Source organism: Macaca nemestrina, chromosome 7 (assembly GCF_043159975.1).
Source record: "Macaca nemestrina isolate mMacNem1 chromosome 7, mMacNem.hap1, whole genome shotgun sequence".
NCBI classification, from domain to species: domain Eukaryota; kingdom Metazoa; phylum Chordata; class Mammalia; order Primates; family Cercopithecidae; genus Macaca; species Macaca nemestrina.
Window position 1 is genome coordinate 179,156,718 of NC_092131.1, and position 21,306 is coordinate 179,178,023.

The following is a 21,306-nucleotide window of genomic DNA, read 5'->3' on the forward strand; positions in this document are numbered from 1 at the left end:
CCTCTGCAGTTGTGTGTAAGGAACTCTTGGCCTGTCCTGGGGTTTGGGGAAATCAGGATGCAAGCAGACACCGTATGCTCTGCCACGGGACCGTGAAGTCTGCGGAACCTCAGAGGAACACGGAGACAAATGGCTGCACGACTCCCACAGGCCAAGCCTCGATGGGCGCCCGTGTCAAGAACACAGACACGCCGGGAGGGGCAGCCGATGCAGGCAACGCCTGCAACCCCAGCAAGCAACAGCGTCTCAGTGTGGGGGTCTCTGGCCAGGCTCCACCACAACTGCCATATTCTGTGGCAAAATTTTAAAAATAGGTTTTAACTAGTTATAACTCTAACTTGTTTTACACATAAACAGAACACAGGGTACCTACCAACAGGCTCCAAAATACTTTGCCTAGAACCAAGTCTAGAATGCAGATGGCTGTTGCTCTGAGTGTGAGGAGTCCCCTGTAGTGCCATAAATCCTAGATCTAGGTGACTAAGTGCTCTTCCTAAACCAGACGGCACCATGAGGCTCTGAGGGCACCCTCTGTCCCCAGGCCAGTCCATCAGCCCCAGCAGAAGCTTCTAGAGTAAGAGCCTGTGGATTTGTATTGGACGGATGTAAACCAGGCAAAGTCACAGGGGCTCGTCCTGGAAGCCCATCCATTTACCCACTCATGCCGTGGAGAGCCCTGCCCCCAACTCCACACCCGCAATCACGCTCAACCACAAGAACTGGCTTCTAGGCCCTCAAGCTACTCCCTCTCGACCCTGGACAGACGCTTCTCAAACCATGAGGCCCAGAGTAGTCTTAACAGGTGGTCCCAGCAGAACTGGCCACTGCATGAATTGATACTTTGTGTGTGGGGAGCCTTAGCTTCCCGAGTAGCTGGGACCACAGGTGCACATCACCTCTCCTATTTAATTTTTTGTAGAGTCAGGGTCTTGCTATGTTGCCCAGGCTGGTCTTGAATTCCTGGGCTCAAAAGTGAACTGCCCAACTCAGCCTCCCAAGGTGCTGGGATGACAGGTGTGAGCCACTATGCCCAGCCTAGAATTGGTTTTTCTTAAACCTGAGTTTGACACATGAACCCCACTTACATAGATATCAGCACACTCTCCCAGCTCGAGAGTTTTCCTGAATCTCGATTCTGTCCGTTCAAGATCAATATCTAAGAAAGGGTCAGAACTGACCCTCCCTCAGTGAAGCCTAAGGGCAAATGCAGCAGCATCTCAGTGTATGAGGAGACAAATTAAGAAGGGTGGAAAACACACACTGAAATTCTAGTGCTAGAATCATAATCACCAACACTTTAAGAGGGAATCTGCTTTCCAAAATATGTAGCTGCTGGATTAACTTCAAAGTCACCAGATTCCACAGGCAGTAGCTCACAGGGGCACAGCTTTCTAAGGCCGCACAGCCCGGGACAGCGTAACAGCCTCAGGGCAAAGCAAACTAAACAAAGGCTTGGTTCTCTCAAGGACGAAGGTGCTCAAGTGTTTCCAAATATTCTTCTTCTTCTAAGTAAGTTAGATGCCTCCTACAACACTGTTTAGAGTGCCAGTGTATTCAGAAACATGAAGTTGAAACTACATCTCAGGACCCCAAAATCACTACGCTAAAGGGACGTCAAGGTGAGGAAGAGCTTAGACCAAACCTGCCTCCCATGCTCTTCCTAACAGAGACAGCTACTGGGGGTGGGGGGAAAAGCCACGTACCTCCCTCACAACCGATCCACAAGGAAATTCCTCATGGACAGAGGACAGAACTCAAAGTCACCATCTGCACACGGAGATAAATGCGGATCTGACTGCTTCCTCTGGAAAGATGCACCAGAAATGCATTTGTCTGATCTACCTGTGACCTGGAAATCCCTCCCCGCTTCGAGCCATCCATCCTTCCTAGACTGAACCAACGTACGTCTCACATGTATTGATTCCTCACGTCTCCCTAAAATGTGTAAGACCAAGTTGTGCCCCAAACACCTTGGACACATGTCCAGGACCTCCTGAGGCTGCCGCAGTGTGTCCTCAACCCCTCCCTAAGGCTGTGTCTATAACCTTGGGAAAATGAACTCTCTATGGATCGAGGACTGTCGCAGAGATCCTTCTGGTTTACAGGAAGCATTCTCTCCTGCGAGTATATCAATGAAATCATGTGGAATTACAAAATGCCACTTTAGTAAAAGCCAAAGGAATTAGGGTTCTATGTGCTTCAAAAAAAAAAAAAAAAAAAAAAGTAACGTTCTATTTGTCAATGGACCATGAAGCCCACACCCCCTTTTGCAGTGAAGATGTCAAACGGGACGAGAGGCCCCTCCTGAGGATGCTACCCTCTGACCCCACTTCCCAGAGTCCAGTTTCCTGCTGCTCAGGGAACAGCAACCCCAGCTTCACGGGGCTCAGGCCTCCAAACCCAACTCCCACCCATGCTGGAGAATCACCCCAGGGACTAGCTAAGTGGCAGGTGCAACTCTCACCTCACCCCCTTAAAGGGGAAAAGGCACCTTCCCGCTCCTCTTCCTGCTGGTGGGAACAGGGGCAGGAGCTGGAGGGTCAGGAGTTGGGCGGCAGAACGGAAGCAGCCTGGGTCCCTGCTAGTCAGAGTTGGCAAATGCCAACCATCCCCGACATTCACTTTGCAAATAAATCCTTCTCTTTTGTCAGGTCCCTGGTTATAAGTTTGCACCCATAACTTAAAAAGAAAAAAAAAAAAACTCAGATAAAAAATCGGTGTTTGGCTGACAATATTTCAATTATCTTGGGGCCTTGGGTCAAATGATGGCAAAACAGGAAACTGAACGCTGTTATTCAGGAAACTACCTTCCAGCGCCGTCTACCCTCCCAGGCTGTCACCTTATGGTTGTTTGTCTGCTAGATGATTAACAAAACTCTTCTGAAAACCTAGGTGTACAGAACAGACAAGAAGTCAGCTCGGGTTGAGGGGAAGCAGGATAAGACCCCCTTCCCCGCAGGATGGTGGAAGAGGAGGAACCTTCAGCACCTGGGTTTTCAGGATGCTGGATCTCTGAGAGCATCTCTCACAGCTCAAGTACAGCCAGACCCTCCTCTGACACAGCCTGTTCAGGCGAAGGTGGGCACCTGCCCTAGAGACCCACAGCCCTGTGCGGGGCTCAGCTGGAGCTGAACTTGCCTCCCTTGGTAAGCGTCAGGGCCAGGGGTGGGGAGAGGAGAGAAGCAGCAGGCCTGAGGGCCACTGTGGAAACTCCATGCCACGCTAACTCTCGTCTGATGTGCTCCGGCCAAAGCCACGCTTCTCGGAGGGAGTTTCCCTTCACACATGCGGAAATCATCAACATCTAGTCTCCCCACAGAACAAATCCTTCCCTAGGAGGCAGACGCTTGGCTGTAACACGGGGTAATGAGGGGCGCGCCTTCGTGCCCACTCTGTAGTGTTTCCTGTTACCTATTTTACCTTAAGCTACAAATGATTCCCGTTTACACGGGACACAGTGACACAGACAGCAAAACACATGAGATTCAGTGTGATCCCACACCCGTCACTGCTGACCTCAAGTGCTTTGTTCGTTTTGCTTCTAGAGTTTGTATTCTCTCCCCGGGTTCCAGGCCTGTGGATTCAACCAACCATAGATCAACATATTTTTTAATGTGTTTGTACTAAGCATTCAGACTTTATTATTCATTAAACAACTACTCGCATGGTATGTCCATGGTATAGCTGTTACGAGCAACCCTGACATGACTGTCTGCAGGAGGATGTGCATATGTCATATGCAAACACGATGCCATTTTATTGCAGGGACCTCAACGCCCAAAGACCTTGGATTCCATAGGCAGTCCTGCAGCCCACCCCCATGGGCACTGTGGAATGGCTATAATAGAAAATATGGAGGTTTTAAACAGTTATGTACTAAATCTAATCTTTTGTTAAGAAATTAATGTGTATCACTTGTATTATTTGGAAGTCCTTCCTGGCCCAGAGACTTGACATGTTCTTATCTTTTTGTCCACGGATCTAGCCATTCCAGTAAGCTTGTTGAACACAAATCAATTTTACAATTAAATTCTTACAAGAATCACACTCAATCTGTAAGCTGCTTTGGTTTTTAAAGTGAAATAACCAATAGTTTTGCCAACCTGCTATATCATAGAATAACAGGATAAAGCAGCCCCATGGCATGCAAAAACATGGGGTTTCAAAGCTAACCAGTATAAAACACGTTACAAACCCCTAAATATGAAAACGTTTTACACCAAAACAGATATTCCAGAAAAAAACAAGATGTTCAAAAAAGCCCTTTGCAGAAAAGCACTTTCCCCTTCATTTTTCACACGGTTTCCTGAAGCTTGTGTTTGGTGATGACCATGAACCAGAAGTAGCGTCCGCTGCAACTACTGTTACAGCAACACAGAATATTAAGGGAAAAAAAAAAAAAAAAAAGGCCGAGCGCGGTGGCTCAAGCCTGTAATCCCAGCACTTTGGGGGGCCAAGACGGGCGGATCACGAGGTCAGGAGATCGAGACCATCCTGGCTAACACGGTGAAACCCCATCTCTACTAAAAAAAAAAAAAAAACCTAACCGGGCGAGCTGGCGGGCGCCTGTAGTCCCAGCTACTCGGGAGACTGAGGCAGGAGAATGGCGTAAACCCAGGAGGCGGAGCTTGCAGTGAGCTGAGATCCGGCCACTGCACCCCAGCCTGGGCGACAGAGCGAGACTCCCTCTCAAAAAAAAAAAAAAAAAAAAGGACACAGCATATTTCCTACTGATGAGAACAGGTAGAGTGTTATAAAATGAGTGTGTCCTAAAGTCAACAATGTTCAAATTCTAGGTCTCCCACAGACACTAGATGGTAACCGCCAAAGCTTATGTACCTGGCAACGTTCAAGGAGACCAAGTTCAGAGCTGTCACAATGCAGCACCATCCTCACGCGATTATCTCAGGCAGGTTTGAGGGCAAGTGTCCCCGTCACAGTGGGAAAGCTGCCCAGCCCAGCACTTCCTGAGATCACAGACCTTCGCCTTCCCACGTCTTCAATAGTTCCTTTACACCGGGAACCACACAACAAAACCTAAAACACTTCCTCAAATCTCAAGACAGTCTTTAGAGCTCTTTTCCTTGCCCCTTCTCTTATTGAAAAAGCTTATTTTGTAAGCAACCTGTAGTGCTTACCAGAGCTGGGGCGGGAGGAGAGCTAGTGTTTGGTAGACCGAGTTTCAAGCGTGGGGAGACCAGAAAGTTCTGGAGATGGATGGCGGTGATCGCAGCACGACAGTGTGAACACACTTAATGCCACAAAACCATACAGTTAAAAATAGAGTGCTGTGTAACTTTACCACAATCAAAAAACTGAGAAAAGTCATCTATAATTACTGTCTCCAATATCTTCCATCCTGTAAGTTACATTTGCTTTCGGAAATCCTCAGAGCAATCATGAAAAACTAATACCCTGTCGTCTCTGAAACGCAAAGTCGTTCAAGGGCTTTGGTTATAGGAAAGTAGCTGGAAAGCAAAGCGTCCGTTAGGCACAGCAGCCGTGATAGGACAAACACACGGTAGGAAGGTGGTGGTCATGCTACACACAGATGGGAAGGGTGTGGGGAGCCACAACACCCGATGCTTGGGAGGCACCTGGGCAGGAGCTGAGAATGTACCAAACACGTTCGATCATGCAACATTCACGGACCCCGAGTCCAGCCACCACCGCTGACATCCACTGTGGCTGGGGTGTCCTCCCAGCCTGTGATGGCTCGCTCCTTCGGTTAACTGCCTTGAATCTACTGGTTCCTCTCCTCATGGGCCTCTTTCCTGTCGTCTTCCTGTCATTTTTCTGTCAGCAAACACATTTCCTGTCATTTTCCTGAACTGACATGACATTTCCTGTCATTTTCCTGAACTGACATGACATTTCCTGTCATTTTCCTGAACTGACATGACATTTCCTGTCATTTTCCTGTCAGCAAGCACATGCGTCCAGCCTGACCTTGCTGATGTGCTCCAGCGGCCCTGGACTCGAGCCGCACTGTTCCATCAGTGTGGCATTCGCGAGTTACCTCCTGGGAAATGCCAGGTGATGGTAACATCAACCAGGAGGCACAGCTGAGAAGCAGAACGCATGGTGCGGTGCCCAGAACGTCACGTCCTTGAACAGACGCTCCGTATCTTCTCCTCTCCTGCCAGAGCTTCACTGTAGGAAGGCGGCCATTCTTCCAGTGCTGCTACTTCCAACACCGGGGAAAGCAAGCTTCAGAAATGAACGGTGTCAAAGAGGGAGGACCCACCAGCAGGGCTACCGGCAGCCAGACAACCGCAGCCCCAGCATTCCCCAGCCACCATGACTGACAGCCCAGGCTCCAGAAATGCACGGCTTCAACCTTAGGAGTAAAAACCCTCCCAATCCAACTATTATTTTCAACAATGGGATTGAGGAATGAGGTGTTCTAACCCTGCCTCTCTCGACAGCACAGATCATCAGATCCCAGTTCTTATAGGATTGGGGAGTGGGGTGGGGTGGGGTGGTTCCTAACCCTGCCCGCCTTCATAGAAAAGAACTTGGATATGATGACCTGTGCTAGATTAGCACTTTGCTTCTGCCATATGCAGTCATCCTCAGCACCAGGAAAAGTCAGAATCGTTGAGTGATGACACCAATACCAACACACGCCGTTCTGCGGCTCTGGTAACTGGCTGCACAGATACAACCCGATAGTGGTGAGGTCTAAAGACATCACCAGTCTTCCCAAGGATTGTGTTCCTGAATATTTTGCGTTTGGAATAACGGTCTTCTTTGCCAGGGCTGAGCCATGCTTCCCTCTCGCCTGTCCTCTGCCTTCACCAGCTTCGTGTGCGCTTCTGGACAAGTGTTTGTGCAGGCGCTATCACTTATTTCCACAGCGAGAATATACACAGACACCACACAGAAATGGGCAACCCCGTTAGGAGCTGTGCAGGGAGATCTAACTCATCCCATGTGCCAAATTCCTGTTGCCATGGAAATTAAACTAACTAAACTAACGTTGCTATGATCTCATCTCTTACTGTACCACTAAAGATCATCCGGGTAAGAGGAATGTGCCTCTGCATAGCATTCAGCTCACATTTACATGTCGGTTTTTCCTGAATATGGTTATGTGAGATAGAAATCAGTAAGATGGGGTGTAACATACAGTATAGGATCGTTGTGTCTCCTAGCCTCAAACACTTCAAGATCCTCAGAAAATGAAGTTTAACGCTGGGGACGTGAGTTACATAGTAACTTGTTTTGGATACTATCATATCAACACCAAATAACTTCTTGAATTCCTTTTTAAATTGAAAAGCAATTTACAAAGCACAAAAGCCCCAATATTAAAGAATACAATTCAGTCTTTTTAGCATATTCTAAAAGCTGCACATCAACCACTAGTATGTAATTCCGGGACTTTTTCACCACAGGCCAAAGAAACCTTGAACCCATTAAGAGTCAGCACCTGGCTCCTTCCTTCTACCAGCCCCTGGCAATCACCAGCCAACTTCCTTTTCTCTGGATTTGCACATTCTGGACACCTGTTGTGAGGAGAATCGTACAGTGCATGACCTTTGGTGTGACCTTCGGTGCTGACATCTTTCACGTCTAAGGTGAGTGGAATCTCAGTGAGTGACCGGTTGACAGACACCTGGACTGTTTCTACTACTATGAATAATGCTGCTGTGAAGATTCAGGCATGACATACTTTTTGGAAAAATGTTTTCAGTTTTCTTGAGCATATGGCTAGGAGTGAAATTGCTGGGTCGTACGGTGATTTCATGCTTTTCTGAGGAACTGTCGGACTTTTCCAAATCAACTGCACCATTTTACTTCCCCTCCCACTAGCAATATATCAAGATTTCAGTTTTCCCCAATTCACCAACATGTCACTGTCCAATACTGGGGTTTTACCCACCCATCACGGTGGTTGTGAAGTGTTATTTCACGGTGGTTTTGATTTCCATTTCTAAGATGACGAATTCTGCTAAACATCTCATGTGCTTTTTAAGGCATTTATATGTCTTTCTTTGGAGAGTGTCTATTCAAATCCTTTGTCCATTTTTAAATTGGATTTTTATTAAGAGTTTTTGAATATATTCTTGATATCAGGTCCTTATCGTGATAATGTATCCTGTTCTGTGGGTTGTCATTTTACTTTAATAGTATCCTCTGAATTGAACATTTTTAATTTTGATACCGTCTTTTTCCCTTCAGTTGCTTGTTATAGCTTTAGACGTCTCAGCCAAGGAAACATTGCCTAATCCAACCTAACAGTTTCTCCAGGATTCTCCCCTAAAGGTGTTATGAGCTGAACTGTCCCCCTCCCCCAAGATTCCATGTTAAAGTCACAACCCCGGAAACCCAAAATGTCACTGTATTTACATACAGGGCCTTTAACTTGGCAATTTAGGTCCCATAAGATCTTAAAAGTAGGGCCTGATCCAGTATGACTGGTGTTCTTTTAAGAGAATTTAGACACAGTCCTCAGTGCTGCATACACGTAAGAGAAACCTGTGAGGACACAGAGAAGAAGCTGTCTACACAGCATGGGGTGAGGCCCCAGAGAATCCAACCCTGCCCGCACCTTGATCCCAGGCTTCCAGTCTCCAGAAAAAAGGAAATAAGATGCTATTGTCTAAGTCGCACGGTCTGTGGTGTCCGTTATGGTACCCAGCAGACTGACAGAATGGGTCTCAGTCAGCTCCTTACATTGGAACCATGTTGAGCTTTGCGTGTAGGGTGAGGAAGGGTCCAGTCCATCCTTTTCTATGTGGATACCCCAGTTGTCCCAGCACCATTGAGTTGTGAAAGGAAAAAAGTAAAGCAACCCTTGCTGTCCTCTCTCCATCAACAGATTAGAAGATACACTGAAGAATCATGGACAATTTTGTCGGTTTAAGCCAGTGGTTTTCAAACTTTTGGGTCTCAGGAACCCTTTGCACTTTATTAAAGAGCACAAAAAAGCTTTCTCATCAGGCCGGGAGTGGTGGCTGCTCATGCCTGTAATCCCAGCACTTTGGGAGGCAGAGACAGGTGGATCACTTGAGGTCAGGAGTTCGAGACCGGCCTGGCCAACATGGTGAAACACCGTCTCTACTAAAATACAAAAATTAGCCTGGCATGGTGCTGAACACCTGTAGTACCAGCTACTAGGGAGGCTGAGGCAGGAGAATCGCTTGAACTCAGGAGGCAGAGGTTGAAGTGAGCTGAGGTCACACCACCGCACTCCGGCCTGCGTGGCAGAGCAAGACTCCGTCTCAAAAAAAAAAAAAAAAAAAAAAAAAAAAAAAAAAAGAACATAATTTAGTTTCTTTTACAAGGATAAAGTCATTACATCTTAACACAGTCTTAAAGAAGAAACCATTTTCCAAAATAAGCAGCAGCGTGGCAACAGTTTGTGCTACTGTGAAAACACCTAACATCTCTGCACCTCAGACAGCAGGATTCTCATGCCTGCATCTGCGTTCAGTGGGCTGCAGAGCCATGGCTGAAGTTTATGAAGAAAGTCCGACCCCCTACTGATATACAATTAGGAAGCAGTATTTTCATTGTGTTTTCAGATCATTTTAGGTATTCTCTGCTGCCAAATGTAACAAGTGGCACTTCCGTACAGGCTGTCTGCAACACAGAGTCTGTGCTCTGGTCGACGGGCCTTTCTGCCCCAATTCCTTCTAAGTCGACTGGTCGGTCTTGCACTTGAATGGCTTTTACCAGCACACGATTTTGTAATCACACATTGGTTAGAAAATACTGGTTCAGAGTTATGAGCGGCTTCCACATTATATGTCCCCCCAAAAAAAAAACAAAACAAAACAAACAAAACAAAAAAAAAAAACCCCACGTCAGTATCACCATTGGTCACATGAGAAAGTGGTGGACACAAGATTTTTATGTTTTAATATTCACTGGAAAGCTCAAATGTCTATCATTGGGAAAAATGTAAGGTACTTTCCTTGAGATGAAAGTCATTTTGTTCATTTTTCAGGCCACACCTGCAAATACCTCCATCTGAAGTGGCATCTTTTGTAAGTCATTCTTTATATAAAGGCGGCCGTTAGTGGAAGAAGTGGTTCTGCAGGTTCATAGTTCAGAGGCACCAGTGCTCTCCCAAGAGATAACCATAAAATCCACAGAAGACGCACCTGTGCACACTTCCTGTTTCTCACTCAGAACATTCCAGAAGGAACCCTGAATCCCAATGCCACAGCGGGACTGAAGTTTGCTCTCACCCACACAATAAACCCAGGGAGCTCCCCCAGCCCCCACCCCGAGGCCACAGCCTTGGTCCTCTATCTGGTCTAGGGGGGCTCCTGCAGCTCCAGCCTAACAGGGAACAGAAGGCACCCACATGTCACAAAGCCCTCCCAAGGCCCAGCGAGCACTTCTGCTTATGTGCCAGCCAAGTGCGTTTGACAATTCTACAGCCAGCTGTACGGCAGGTAGCGAGGTACCCAGCAAATACTCAGGGCTCACGTTACTAAGGAAGGTGCACAGCGAGGTACCCAGCAAGTACTCAAGGCTCACGTTATGGAGGAGGAAACCAGGCAGATAGTGAGGTACCCAGCAGGGTTCACGTTACTCAGGAGGAAAGGAGGGTAGAGACAAGGGGGCTGGAACAGTCTGTCATAAGCTTTAGCATTTACAAGGCTCGCTGAAGATTATCTGATTTGATCGTCACAACAGCTCACAAGATAGGCAGAGGCAAGACTATTTTCACTTCATAAAAAGAGATCCCGAGAACTGATGATGACCACGTGCTCTTCCCACAGGCTCCCAGAAATCCTCCTCAAATCATCTCTCAGTTGTATACATGTGATAATATCTCAGTCACGTCCCCTCTCTGCAGGGGAATTTTACTGCCGCCCTGCTGTTCCTTCGCACCCCTGCCCTCTCCTGCATTTCAGCCATGCCCACCATCCATGGGGAGTCTGCACCACCCCACCCCCGCTGCTGCTGATGGCTTGGGTCACGCTTACCTTTCATTTCCACCTACAGGGACCTGTTCTTCCTTCAAATGCAGCTCAAACTCACTCATTGTGTGAAGCCTTTCTGTCATGTGTAAAATCAGTCTGTGGAATGCTTCATTTAGGAGGTGCTTATGTTGCCTCATTGGCTGTGATCAGGACCAAATTCTGAGCAAACCAGGTGGTCCCCTCTCCCCATCTCTGCTCCAGTGCACTTAAAACAAGGATTCCTGGAAGCATCTTTTTAGTCCAATTCATGCATGAGTCTGCCCCACACACTGCAGAAAAGCCCTGGTGGTCGGTGGTCAGGGCTCAGGGCCCCCCAGGTAGGTAAGGAGAGCTTAGTGCCCTCTCTGGAGTTGTCGCTCAGAGACCCACGGCTGGAAGGGAAGAAACTTGCATCCTGTGAAACATCTAGGCCCCGAGACCCACACTCAGGAGTGGAAAACGGGGAAGGAGCCTTGAACAGACCCTCGGGAGGGCAGACAGTGGGAGCCACGGAGGCCACCAGGAAGGAGGGAGGCAGGCAGTGAGGCCACAGGTGATGTGGCCGGGAGGGAGGTGTTGTGACCAGAGGTGAGGTGGTGGGCGGATGACACGGCGTGGTTTGGGGAGGAGATGTGGCCAGGGGCAATGTGGCCAGGGAAGAAGACACAGCTGGAAGGAAGTGACAAGAGGGGTCTCCAGGCCCCAGACTGTGCCTGATTTATAGATGACATTTTACTTAAGATGTTATATCTAACTTTAAAGAAAAGTAGCAATTTCGACCATTGTGTACATTTAAAGCACGGTACAAATTGAGCACATTTCCCAAACCAAAGAACCGGGCATTGAAGAAAAAATTCATTTAAGATCAGAAATAAAGAGATCCTACAGCTCTTCCAGTCCAATCCCCACCCTAACGTGAATGGGGGGAAAAGGAAGTAGATTCTAGTCAGTCAGCATTAAAGGCAAAACCGATCCACTTTACTTTCTAGACAGAAAACAAGAAGCTCATCAAGGAATCCCTACAAACAGTAGCTTTAGTAGTTCCCGAAATGCAAAATTCACCTACAAAGTAAATCATCTGCTAAGTGTGTATAGAGTAATTTTTTTCATTATTGCCTTCCTCATCTGCAGGGGTTTTTTAGACCTTGCTTCCCCTTAATTGCCTCCAACACCCAGGAAATTTAAACCCCACAAGTAAACTGTGTCTCGATTCATGCCCAGCGTCCTTTGGAGCAGACAGTCCGTTGCTCTAAGACGTTCTTGTCACCTAAGCACCGAGTACAGCCTGAGAACGCACAACACGCACTCACACAAACTCAGACAGTCAACAGGTGAGATACGGCACATGAGGAGGAAGACAAGATAAATGAGCTTCACTGACACCCCAGATCCGACAAGAAATGACACACGCAGCCTGCTCTGGTGCAGGTGACTCCTGGAAAACAGCCAAGGACAGCATTTGGAGAAGCAGCACCGCAGGCCAGGAGGGTCTGGGGGCTTAAGAAGGGAGGGGCGCCCCGACCAGGTACTGGGGGATTCAGAAGGGAGGGGCTCCCCGACCAGGTGGCTGGGGGATTCAGAAGGGAGGGGTGCCCCGACCAGGTGCTGGGGCTTCAGAGGGGATTGGTGCCCCGATCACTTCCTGGGGGCTTCAGAGGCAAGGGGTACCCTGACCACGTGCTGGGACTTCAGACGAGAAGGCACCCCGACCGGGTCCTGGGGGCAGCAGGACAAGCCCAGGGTTCCGTCGTCACTTTTCACTCCCTACTCCCGAATCTCGCCCTGAAGTTGCAGCCAGTCCAGGTATTCATTTACCCATAAAATTAAGTATCTGTGAGTAACACAAGTCACTAATCCACACAGATCTGAGTCTACAGATACCTCCCAGAGACGCCACCATCCCTTCTGGTAGAAGAACAGCCCAGGGGCCCACGCTGCTAGGAAGGGAGACTGTCTCCAGCCTGACGCTGCAGAGTCCTCAACACAAAGTCTACCTTCTGGAACCATGCCGTCTCCTACAGAGGCAACTAGGGGCATGTAGGGTTTTTTAAAATCTTTTTTTTTTTCTTAAGACAGAGTCTCCCTCTGTCACCCAGGCTGGAGTGCAGTGGCTCGATCTCGGCTTGCTGCAACCTCTGCCTCTCGAGTTCAAGTGATTCTTCTGCCTCGGCCTCCCGAGTAGCTGGGATTACAGGCGCCTGTCACCGCGCCTGACTATTTTATTTATATTTTTAAGTACAGATGGGATTTCACCTTGTTGGCCAGGCTGGTCTTGAACACCTGACCTCACATGATCCACCCGCCTCGACCTCCCAAACTGCTGGGAATACACGCATGAGCCACGGTGCCCGGCCCATATAGCTATTTAAATTTGACTAAAATTAAATAAAATTAGAAGTTCTCATTTACACTTCAAGCATTCAGTTACCCACAGGTGGCCACTGACCAGAGGCTGGTAGAGATGTCACACTCCACACTGCAGAAGGATCTAGGGACGAAATGGCTCTAAGATCATCTCAGAATCTTTATGTTGAAGCTACTGAAGTTTTACTCTGATTATTATAGACATCAGCATTCTCCCACTTAAAAATGTCAGTGCTATTGCAATGATCAGATCTGTGACTTCCCATCAGCTCTTCTCTTCCTTGATAGATAACTGTAGAGCATCTGCACTCTGCCTCCACACTAAGGGATAGTAGAAGGCTCCGTGTAAAATCAGGGGGAGAAAAAAAAATGAATCCCTAGTCCGCCTTCCCCCCTACGATTTTGTGAAACTCCTCTTAATATGCACAATAACTGCCAGAGTTGCAATAAAGAAGCATCCCTTGACCAGGAAGCAGCAGGGAAGCAAGAGGAGGGAGATGCAAAGACCCTCCGTTCCCTCTGGGACCCCAGGCCCAGCCAGGACTGAGAAGGGCCGCACAGCCCGGCAGACCCGCACACCTGATGCGAACCATACACACGGCTTCCCTGGGCCTCGGTCCCCTGCTCTGCCCTCACTGGCCACTGTGGCTCTGGGTAGAGGCAGCTCCCTGAGCCCCAACACCCACAGCCAGTCCCCTCCTTGCAGGTCTCAGCTGTGCTCCCACTGCCTCCCTGAGGCTTCTCATCATCCGCGTACCGTGTCCACTCTACCCCACAGCCCTTGCTACCGCCCACCCCACCACGGAGCCTAGCACACAGCAGGTGCCCAAGACGCCCCAGTGGGCGGGCATGCCAGGGTAGGGCTTGGAGTTCCAAGGGCCTCGTCCCGCATCACACCACAAACGCCACGGAGGCTGTGGAAGGGGTCCAGGTTTCAGGCCTGTACTCAGCTTCTCCTGGCCCCCGAGGCCAAGAACCTAGCAAGGGAGCGCAGCCGGAAGCAGGGTCCCAAACCCCCTTCATGCTCCTCAAGAGGAAGGGGGCTTCAGGGCACAACCCCACGAGCGTCTTCCTCCTGCCAGGCTGCCTGTCACAGCCCCGACACCTTCACAGCAGGGAAACCCACTCCTGTGAGGAGAAAACCACCAAGTACAACAGGAGCCACGTCCCCCGCAGCGTCTGCTGAGCCCAATAGCGACAGCAGCAGCCGGGCCCCCACTCAGCACACACAGACTCCGAACCCGCCACGCACACCACAAGGCCGACCATCTTGAAGCTCAGCTTCCACTCGTCAGGGCCCTCCTTCCAGGAGAGCTCGGCATGTCTATCTTCCCTGGGCTCACAGAAAGGAGTGGGACCCAACCCCGAGTGTGCACAAAGTTAAGCTCCCACTAGCTGTGCAGACAACCTCCCTAGCCCTGGACTGAGAAGGGGCCAAGCGCAAACAGCCATATTTTGCCCGCACAGGTACGGAATTCAGTCAGCTCTCTCAATGAAGTCGTGACAGGTCAACTCCAGGCTCCTCAGTGCTCTGGGGTTCACCTCGGGCCACTGCACCTTTGAAACGTGGCTGTGGACTCCTCTAGGGTGCTCACTTTCACGGCCCATTTCATTCAGACACTGCAGGCCCCTACCGTGGTGTCAATACCCAGGACACCCCTGCTGGCATCCTCTGAGATGCTGCTGCAGCTGCTGTGATCTGAGAACAGCCATGCACAGGCATCAAAGGGAGGACTTCTCAAGTCTCCTCCAGGGGCAGTGACTACAGCTTTGAAAGACGTTGCACTGAATCCTGGGTGAGCCTGGCTTGGTCCGCAATCTAATCCGGGTTGCTGGGGAGACACACTCTGTTGTAATTGACAGAGGCTGTGGGTGGCAGCTCTACCAAGACTGATAATTGCAACTAGTCTGAGATTTACTATCCATACTTTCTATTTGATGTTTCAAAGGAAAGCATCGTGAAGTTCCAGTAGCAAGGAATTTTCTACAATCTATCACATTAAGATACAGCAGAAATGTAGCTAAAATGTTCATAGGGTCTATGCAGAGGAAGAGATGGGTCTATTTCAGGAAAAGTGCTTGCTGGCTTTTTAGAAACATAGTGAAATCCCTGACAAGTAAAAGGTTGTTTATACTTTTTCTTTGGAACAGAGGGAAAGTTCTTTCTTATTATTTGAATACATTAACTATATTTAAGTGTTCTGGTAGACTGAGTATTAAATATTCAAAAGGAAGTAATTCTGTTCGGTCTATTTCATTCTTTAAATGTAGCTTTCAAAAACTGACAAATACCTGGCCGGGTGCAGTGGCTCACGCCTGTAATCCCAGCACTTTGGGAGGCCGAGGCTGGTGGATCACGAGGTCAGGAGATTGAGACCATCCTGGCTAACACGGTGAAGCCCTGACTCTACTAAAAACGCAAAAAAATTAGCCTGGTGTGTTGGCGGACACCTGTGGCCCCAGCTACTCGAGAGACTGAGGCAGGAGAATGGCGTGAACCTGGGAGGTGGAGCTTGCACTGAGCCGAGATCACACCACTGCACTCCAGCCTGGGCGACAGAGCAAGACTCCATCTCAAAAAAGAAAAAATAAATAAAAAGTGGAAAACACCCCATATCTGCCCTGGCTCCGGCCATCTCCATGGAGTGGACAGAGCTTGAGAAAAGCTCACTGTGGAGGCGTAGAAGGCCAGGCCGGGCCTGGCCGGGCCGGGCCTTTGCTCAGCAGATGAGCAAGAGGGTCAGCCACCCTAGTGAAGAAGCCCATGTTTGCTATGTTACTGATGATACCCACATAAATTTCTATTTGCCTCCCACACAGACCTGGGATCTATGTTTGAGCAAGCGACTCATACCAACAGTCCCTCCATGCCATCATTTCCCTGACCTCCCCCAGAAAAGCCAGGCCAGGCAGCGTCCCCACACGGGCACTGGGGCCCAGGAAGATCCTGGTCCTGCCCCTCTTCTCTCTCGTCCCTGCAGCACCCTGGCTTGCTGTGGAAGCCCAGCAGTGCTGGCTGAACCCACGTTCACCTGGGGCATTCAGAAGAAGCCTCTGTGCAGAAATCAACTGGGAAGGAGGGCTGTGTGTGCTGGTGCTGGCAGGTCACTCCAATGGATTTGCAGAACTCAGTTTTCAACACAGGTGCGCCACCAAGTCCCTCAAGCCCTTTGTGAGCCTAGAGCCACAGAGCCATTTGCGGCATTCTCACAATCTCTAACAACCCTGCACAGAGGCCCTGTTTTTCCAAAGGACCATAAAATTTTCCGTGTAGACAAAGTTTGACATAATGAAATAAAGTGAAGTCACCACTTCTATTTTCTATTAATCCATTCATTCAAACAAGTATCTCTTGAGTATGTGCATCGAATACTGTGGAATTAGGATTTAGTCCATGCCTTCAAGAAATATACATCACAGAAGAAAAGGTATAGCTTGTAACTAACAGTGCTGAACAGGCAAGAAATAAACATCATAGAAGGAAAGGTAGAGCTTGTAACTAACGCGTCATAGAAGGAAAGGTGTAGCTTATAACTAACAGTGGTGAACAGGACAGAATTTCACAGGCTCATCAGGAGCCACCGAGGAGGAAGCCATGATTCACATCCACCTGCAGTAGATAAATGTTTCCCGGATAAAGTAACTTTTCTACAGTGATATCTGCTCCTTATTGTTTAATCCTGCTCGATAGGGTATTAAATTACCACTTTATGTGCTGCTTATATAAAATACATCATTGTCAGGGGAGGTTATAAAATAATACTTCACACAAGCTTGGGCTGTGAATGGTGTGAGGCAATGGGACGATGTGTTCCCGTGTTCTCGAGACGCAGAAGGGTCAAGACCCTGCTTCCCTTCTCCTCCCCACCGCCCTGTTCCCAGATGAGGGGTGGAGGCAATGCCGCCGGGCAGTCCTAGAGCTGGCTCCAGGGCCAGGACAGCACGCCCAGACTCTCTGTGCCCCATGTGACAAATACAGACTGTGGGGCAATCACCAATTTACCTGGCAGTGGGGAGAGTCCTTCGTCAAAAGCCTGTGCTTCCAGGAGCCAGGACAAAGCAGGAGCCCCTAGGAAAACAGTTCCGGGTGCTCCTGAAACCTGGGCAGAGTCACAGTCTGGCAGAAAGCACCAGTGATGCAGGTGTGCCCAAGACTGGGAGGATGGCCAGATGCCTGGAGACCAGACCGGCCTGCAGGAGATGACCACCTCTCTCTGGCTCATTAGAGACAGACAGTCTGGGCTTCACTTTTGTATGTGGAGTCTCACAGTACAGAAATGTCACACAGAGATTAGACTTCGTATACCCCATAATTTTTAAATTTAAAAAACACAATTATTTCAACTAATTCTAAATCCAACAAAGAAAAATAAATAAGTATATAAACGCATACATCCAAAATGTAAGCCACAATCTCTTTACCCATAGGAGACCCAAAATTTAGTTTACCTTTTCTTCAGTATTATCACTTTTTTTTTTAAGCCATTACTGAGGTGTCTCCTCACCGCCCCATGAGGAGGTTCATGGGCTCTTCAGGGCTGTTTGCTGTTTCATCGTTTTTTAGATTTAAGGGCAGGATCATTTTCCCACACTTGCTTGCTTCCCTGATCACCAATTTTTCACAAGGACATCATTGTGCCTCAGAAAACCTAGTAACTGAACTTCATTAAAAGTGAAAACGATAGGGACATGTTGGCTGCTATGACAGCATCCTCAGTCACCGAATCTCCCTGGGGGACCCGACACACCCCCAAACTCCTTGGAACTCCAGCATGCAGGTATCGCTGTGGCGGACAGGACTGACCTACCCTGGGGAGGCATGAAAGCAAAGAGAAGAGAAAGCAGGTGACTCATTTAGGAAACTTCGGTGATTCTCTCGAGTCACGTTTCTCAAGGTGTCAGGGGAGAGCCACATGCAGGGAACCTCCTTGGCCTGGCAGGTGGCAGACTCCTGGGACCCTCCTCAGACACGTTAATCAGAGAATCTAAAGGCGGGTAGACTCTGAAAAGTATCTGTAAAGGAAGGACTTAGCTCTGCTGTGACCCCACTACACATGGGGTCACGCAGGATGCTGCTTCCGGCGTCCAGTCTCCATTTCACTCTCCTGGGAGGAACACCCGTCAAGTCACAGAGCACGGTCTTCAGCGAACACCTTCCTGCGCGACCTCCACTGTCTCCCAGCCCTGCAGGAGTAGCCGCCGAGTAGGGGAAACAAGTCTTTGCTCCTGACCCGGCCACCTTGACGCTGGGCATAAGACCAGCACTGCTACGTCTCTGGGGAAAGGAGCGGCCCTGGGCAGGAATGCACTTGGCAGCCCCGGGGAGTGGCCAGGTGTGGACGACCAGGCCTCTGCCCGCAGACACGTCAGCACGGCATCCTGGAGCAGAACTTCCAGCCCAGCTGAGCCTACAGATGGCTGCAGCCCTGGACAGCATCTTCACAGTGACCCGGGGGACTGGGCCAGAGCCGCTCAGCAGGGCTGCCCTGAATTTCCAACCTGAAAAAGCTGTACAGTCGTACGTGTATGTTGCCTTAAGCCCCTAGGTTTTGGGGTCACTTGTCACACAGCGACAGACAGTGGATGTGCACGGACTCCCAAGGCCACGATGGCCTCTGCCGGCCTCACCCGGGCTGTCTCATCTGTTCCCGTGACATCACGTTTCTCAGAGCCAAAGGCTGCCAGGGCCCCCTCTTTTCTTCACGACGTCGTTACAAGCTCACGATACAAACTGAAAATACCCAATATGTAAAATACAACGTATGACGCAATACAGGGTGAACGCGCAGGCACATACACAGGCGAAACAGGTGCATGCGCGAAACAGGTGTATGAACACAGGAACAGGTGTACATGCATGAAAGAGGTGAACGTGTGAAGGTGCACACGCGTCAAACACGTGTGCATATACACATGAAAGCACCAGACATGAAGGGCTGTCTTTGGGAGCCTGGTTTTTAGACATCTCCCTCACCCTTTTACATCTGCACGATCACAAACACAGCACACCACAGTACTGAGGGGAAGCCCCAGCTTCTCATGGGGGCACATGAGGCTTTTTATTTATGCCACAGGTTGCATCACTACATCCTAGAACTGCAAGGCCCCCCACTGCCAGGACTGAGTCAGGTACACCCTGTGCTCCAAGGACCAGGCCGCCTGCCAGCCCATACGGACCTGCCCCTCAGATGGTGCAGCTGCTTCTATAACAGAGGCTCAGCCCTACCCAGAGACCTGCAGTACCTGTTATTAAATCAAGACTTGGCTGTGGGTAAACGTGAAGATTTTTATTAAACATGACTCTGCAACATTCAAAGGACCATAACTGAATGCTCCTTTCACAGCCACGGCGTGTCCAGACGCTCATGGAGAAGGCCAGGGCGTGGGAACCCACGGAGCCCCGACAAAGCAGACTCGGAGCTGAGTGGCGCAGTTAGCACCGATTTTGTTTGACACTTGCCTTTTATATTCAGAATAAAATAAAAAACAAGACGCAAAAATAGCTCACATTCTATTTCAATTCTCTATTTTTGTAGTAACTGGGCCCCTTTCCCTCTGCTTTCCCAGCCAAGCGATAAATAGGCCCAGCTGGGATTTGTCAAAGTCTGGACCTCTGTTGTAGAGTAAGTGAGGAGGGTAGGGAGGGGAGCAGGAGTGGTGAGGAAGATTGGGGGATAGGGAGGGACAGAGGAAAGGAGAGAGAGAGAGAAACCCCCGAGGACTGGAGGCAGGAGGGATGCTCCCTGGCAGCCTCAGGTTCCCCATTCCAAGGTAACTGAGCTGGCATCACGCACGCGGTACCGTCATATGACTTGGCTGACACACGCCAGAATGACAACAAAATGCTTGAGGAGAAGACTAAGCACCAGCATCTTCAGATTAAGGTAGTGTCCCGGTTTCACGCTTGCCTTGTATGACATTGTATAAATTGTAAAGATAACACATTTTCTTACCAGCCACGCTGTTCCCCAAATACTAACTATAACAAAGATCAGACAGCATCTGAGTACTGAGCGTGTGTTAAGCCCGGTGAGGTAGGCATCATTTACTTTGCTAGAGAAAGAAACAGGCTCTGAGAGAAACTTCCTGAAGCCAGGCAGCTGTCTCCAAACCCACCTCGTGCCTCCTGACCCTGAAGGTGGAGGACCCAAGTCATTCACGTCAATAATTTACCTACATGCATGTCAGATTGAGATTCAGCCCCCAGATCTAATCATCTCTATGCAGGAATGTGTCAGGAAGGTATACAATTCTATGAGTTCGACCTGGGGGAACAAAGGCAGGCACCCTCGACACAGATGTAGGGCGGAGGTGGGCGCCCAGCGCAGGAGCATGTCCAGCCCTGCCCAGTCACACAGCCACCCTGCCATGCCAGTGCAGGAGCCGCCACCGCGTCTCGGGGAAAAGCAGCTTCTCCTGCACAGGAATCTACCCCTCAAAGTGTGTTCCTGAGAAGGTGTGGACCAACATCTCAGAAATTAGACACCGTGTAACACGCTTATCTATACAGGCTGCCTATGTCAGGGAATTACCAATAATTCCCATCTCGCCATCAATTATTTCTGGTAAATACTGATTATTCTAAGTTAACTGAGGCAACACAAGAACAATATAATGGAAATGTCAGAGTCAATCAGCTCCACCTGCTGAAGAGCTGGGACTAATGATGAAACCTAAGGAATCCTGGAGAACGCAGCGGGATCCCAGACCCCGCGGACCACCCCAGCCTCCTTCCACAGGAGAGTTAGTCGTGGGGCCAAGGAACGGCTTCCCAAGGAATCTCAGAGGATCTCAAGGTCTTGAAAGTTTAATGGGAATTGAATATTTGCATCTGAGTCACACGAGCACATTAAAAGTAAAATTTCCTCTTTCCACTAGAATTATGAGCTTGCGGCAGCGACACTGGCTGTATCTCATGCTCGTGAGAGGTTTGGGCACAGCCGCGCATCTCTGGTGAATCATTTATAATAATGAAAGAAGTGCTTGGGCCCTCGATCCAGGACCACAGACCCCACCA

At 49.2% G+C, this 21,306-nt stretch overlaps 1 protein-coding gene across 4 annotated transcripts in view; it reads left to right on the forward strand.

Moving 5' to 3' along the window:
- LOC139355527 (disco-interacting protein 2 homolog C-like) overlaps positions 1 to 17,945 on the forward strand; it is a 229,331-nt gene extending 211,386 nt beyond the window's left edge. Inside the window, exons 4-5 of one of the 4 annotated variants that reach the window (XM_071067373.1) lie at positions 7,401 to 7,583; positions 15,561 to 17,945. In XM_071067373.1, coding sequence (XP_070923474.1) covers positions 7,401 to 7,582 — 182 coding nt within the window. In that variant the 3' untranslated portion in view covers position 7,583; positions 15,561 to 17,945. Of the gene's footprint in view, positions 1 to 5,926; positions 6,110 to 7,400; positions 7,584 to 9,958; positions 13,550 to 15,560 lie in introns of those variants that run through there. The other 3 variants (XM_071067374.1, XM_071067375.1, XM_071067377.1) reach the window with 3 other exon arrangements.
- Positions 17,946 to 21,306: the final 3,361 nt, after the last annotated feature.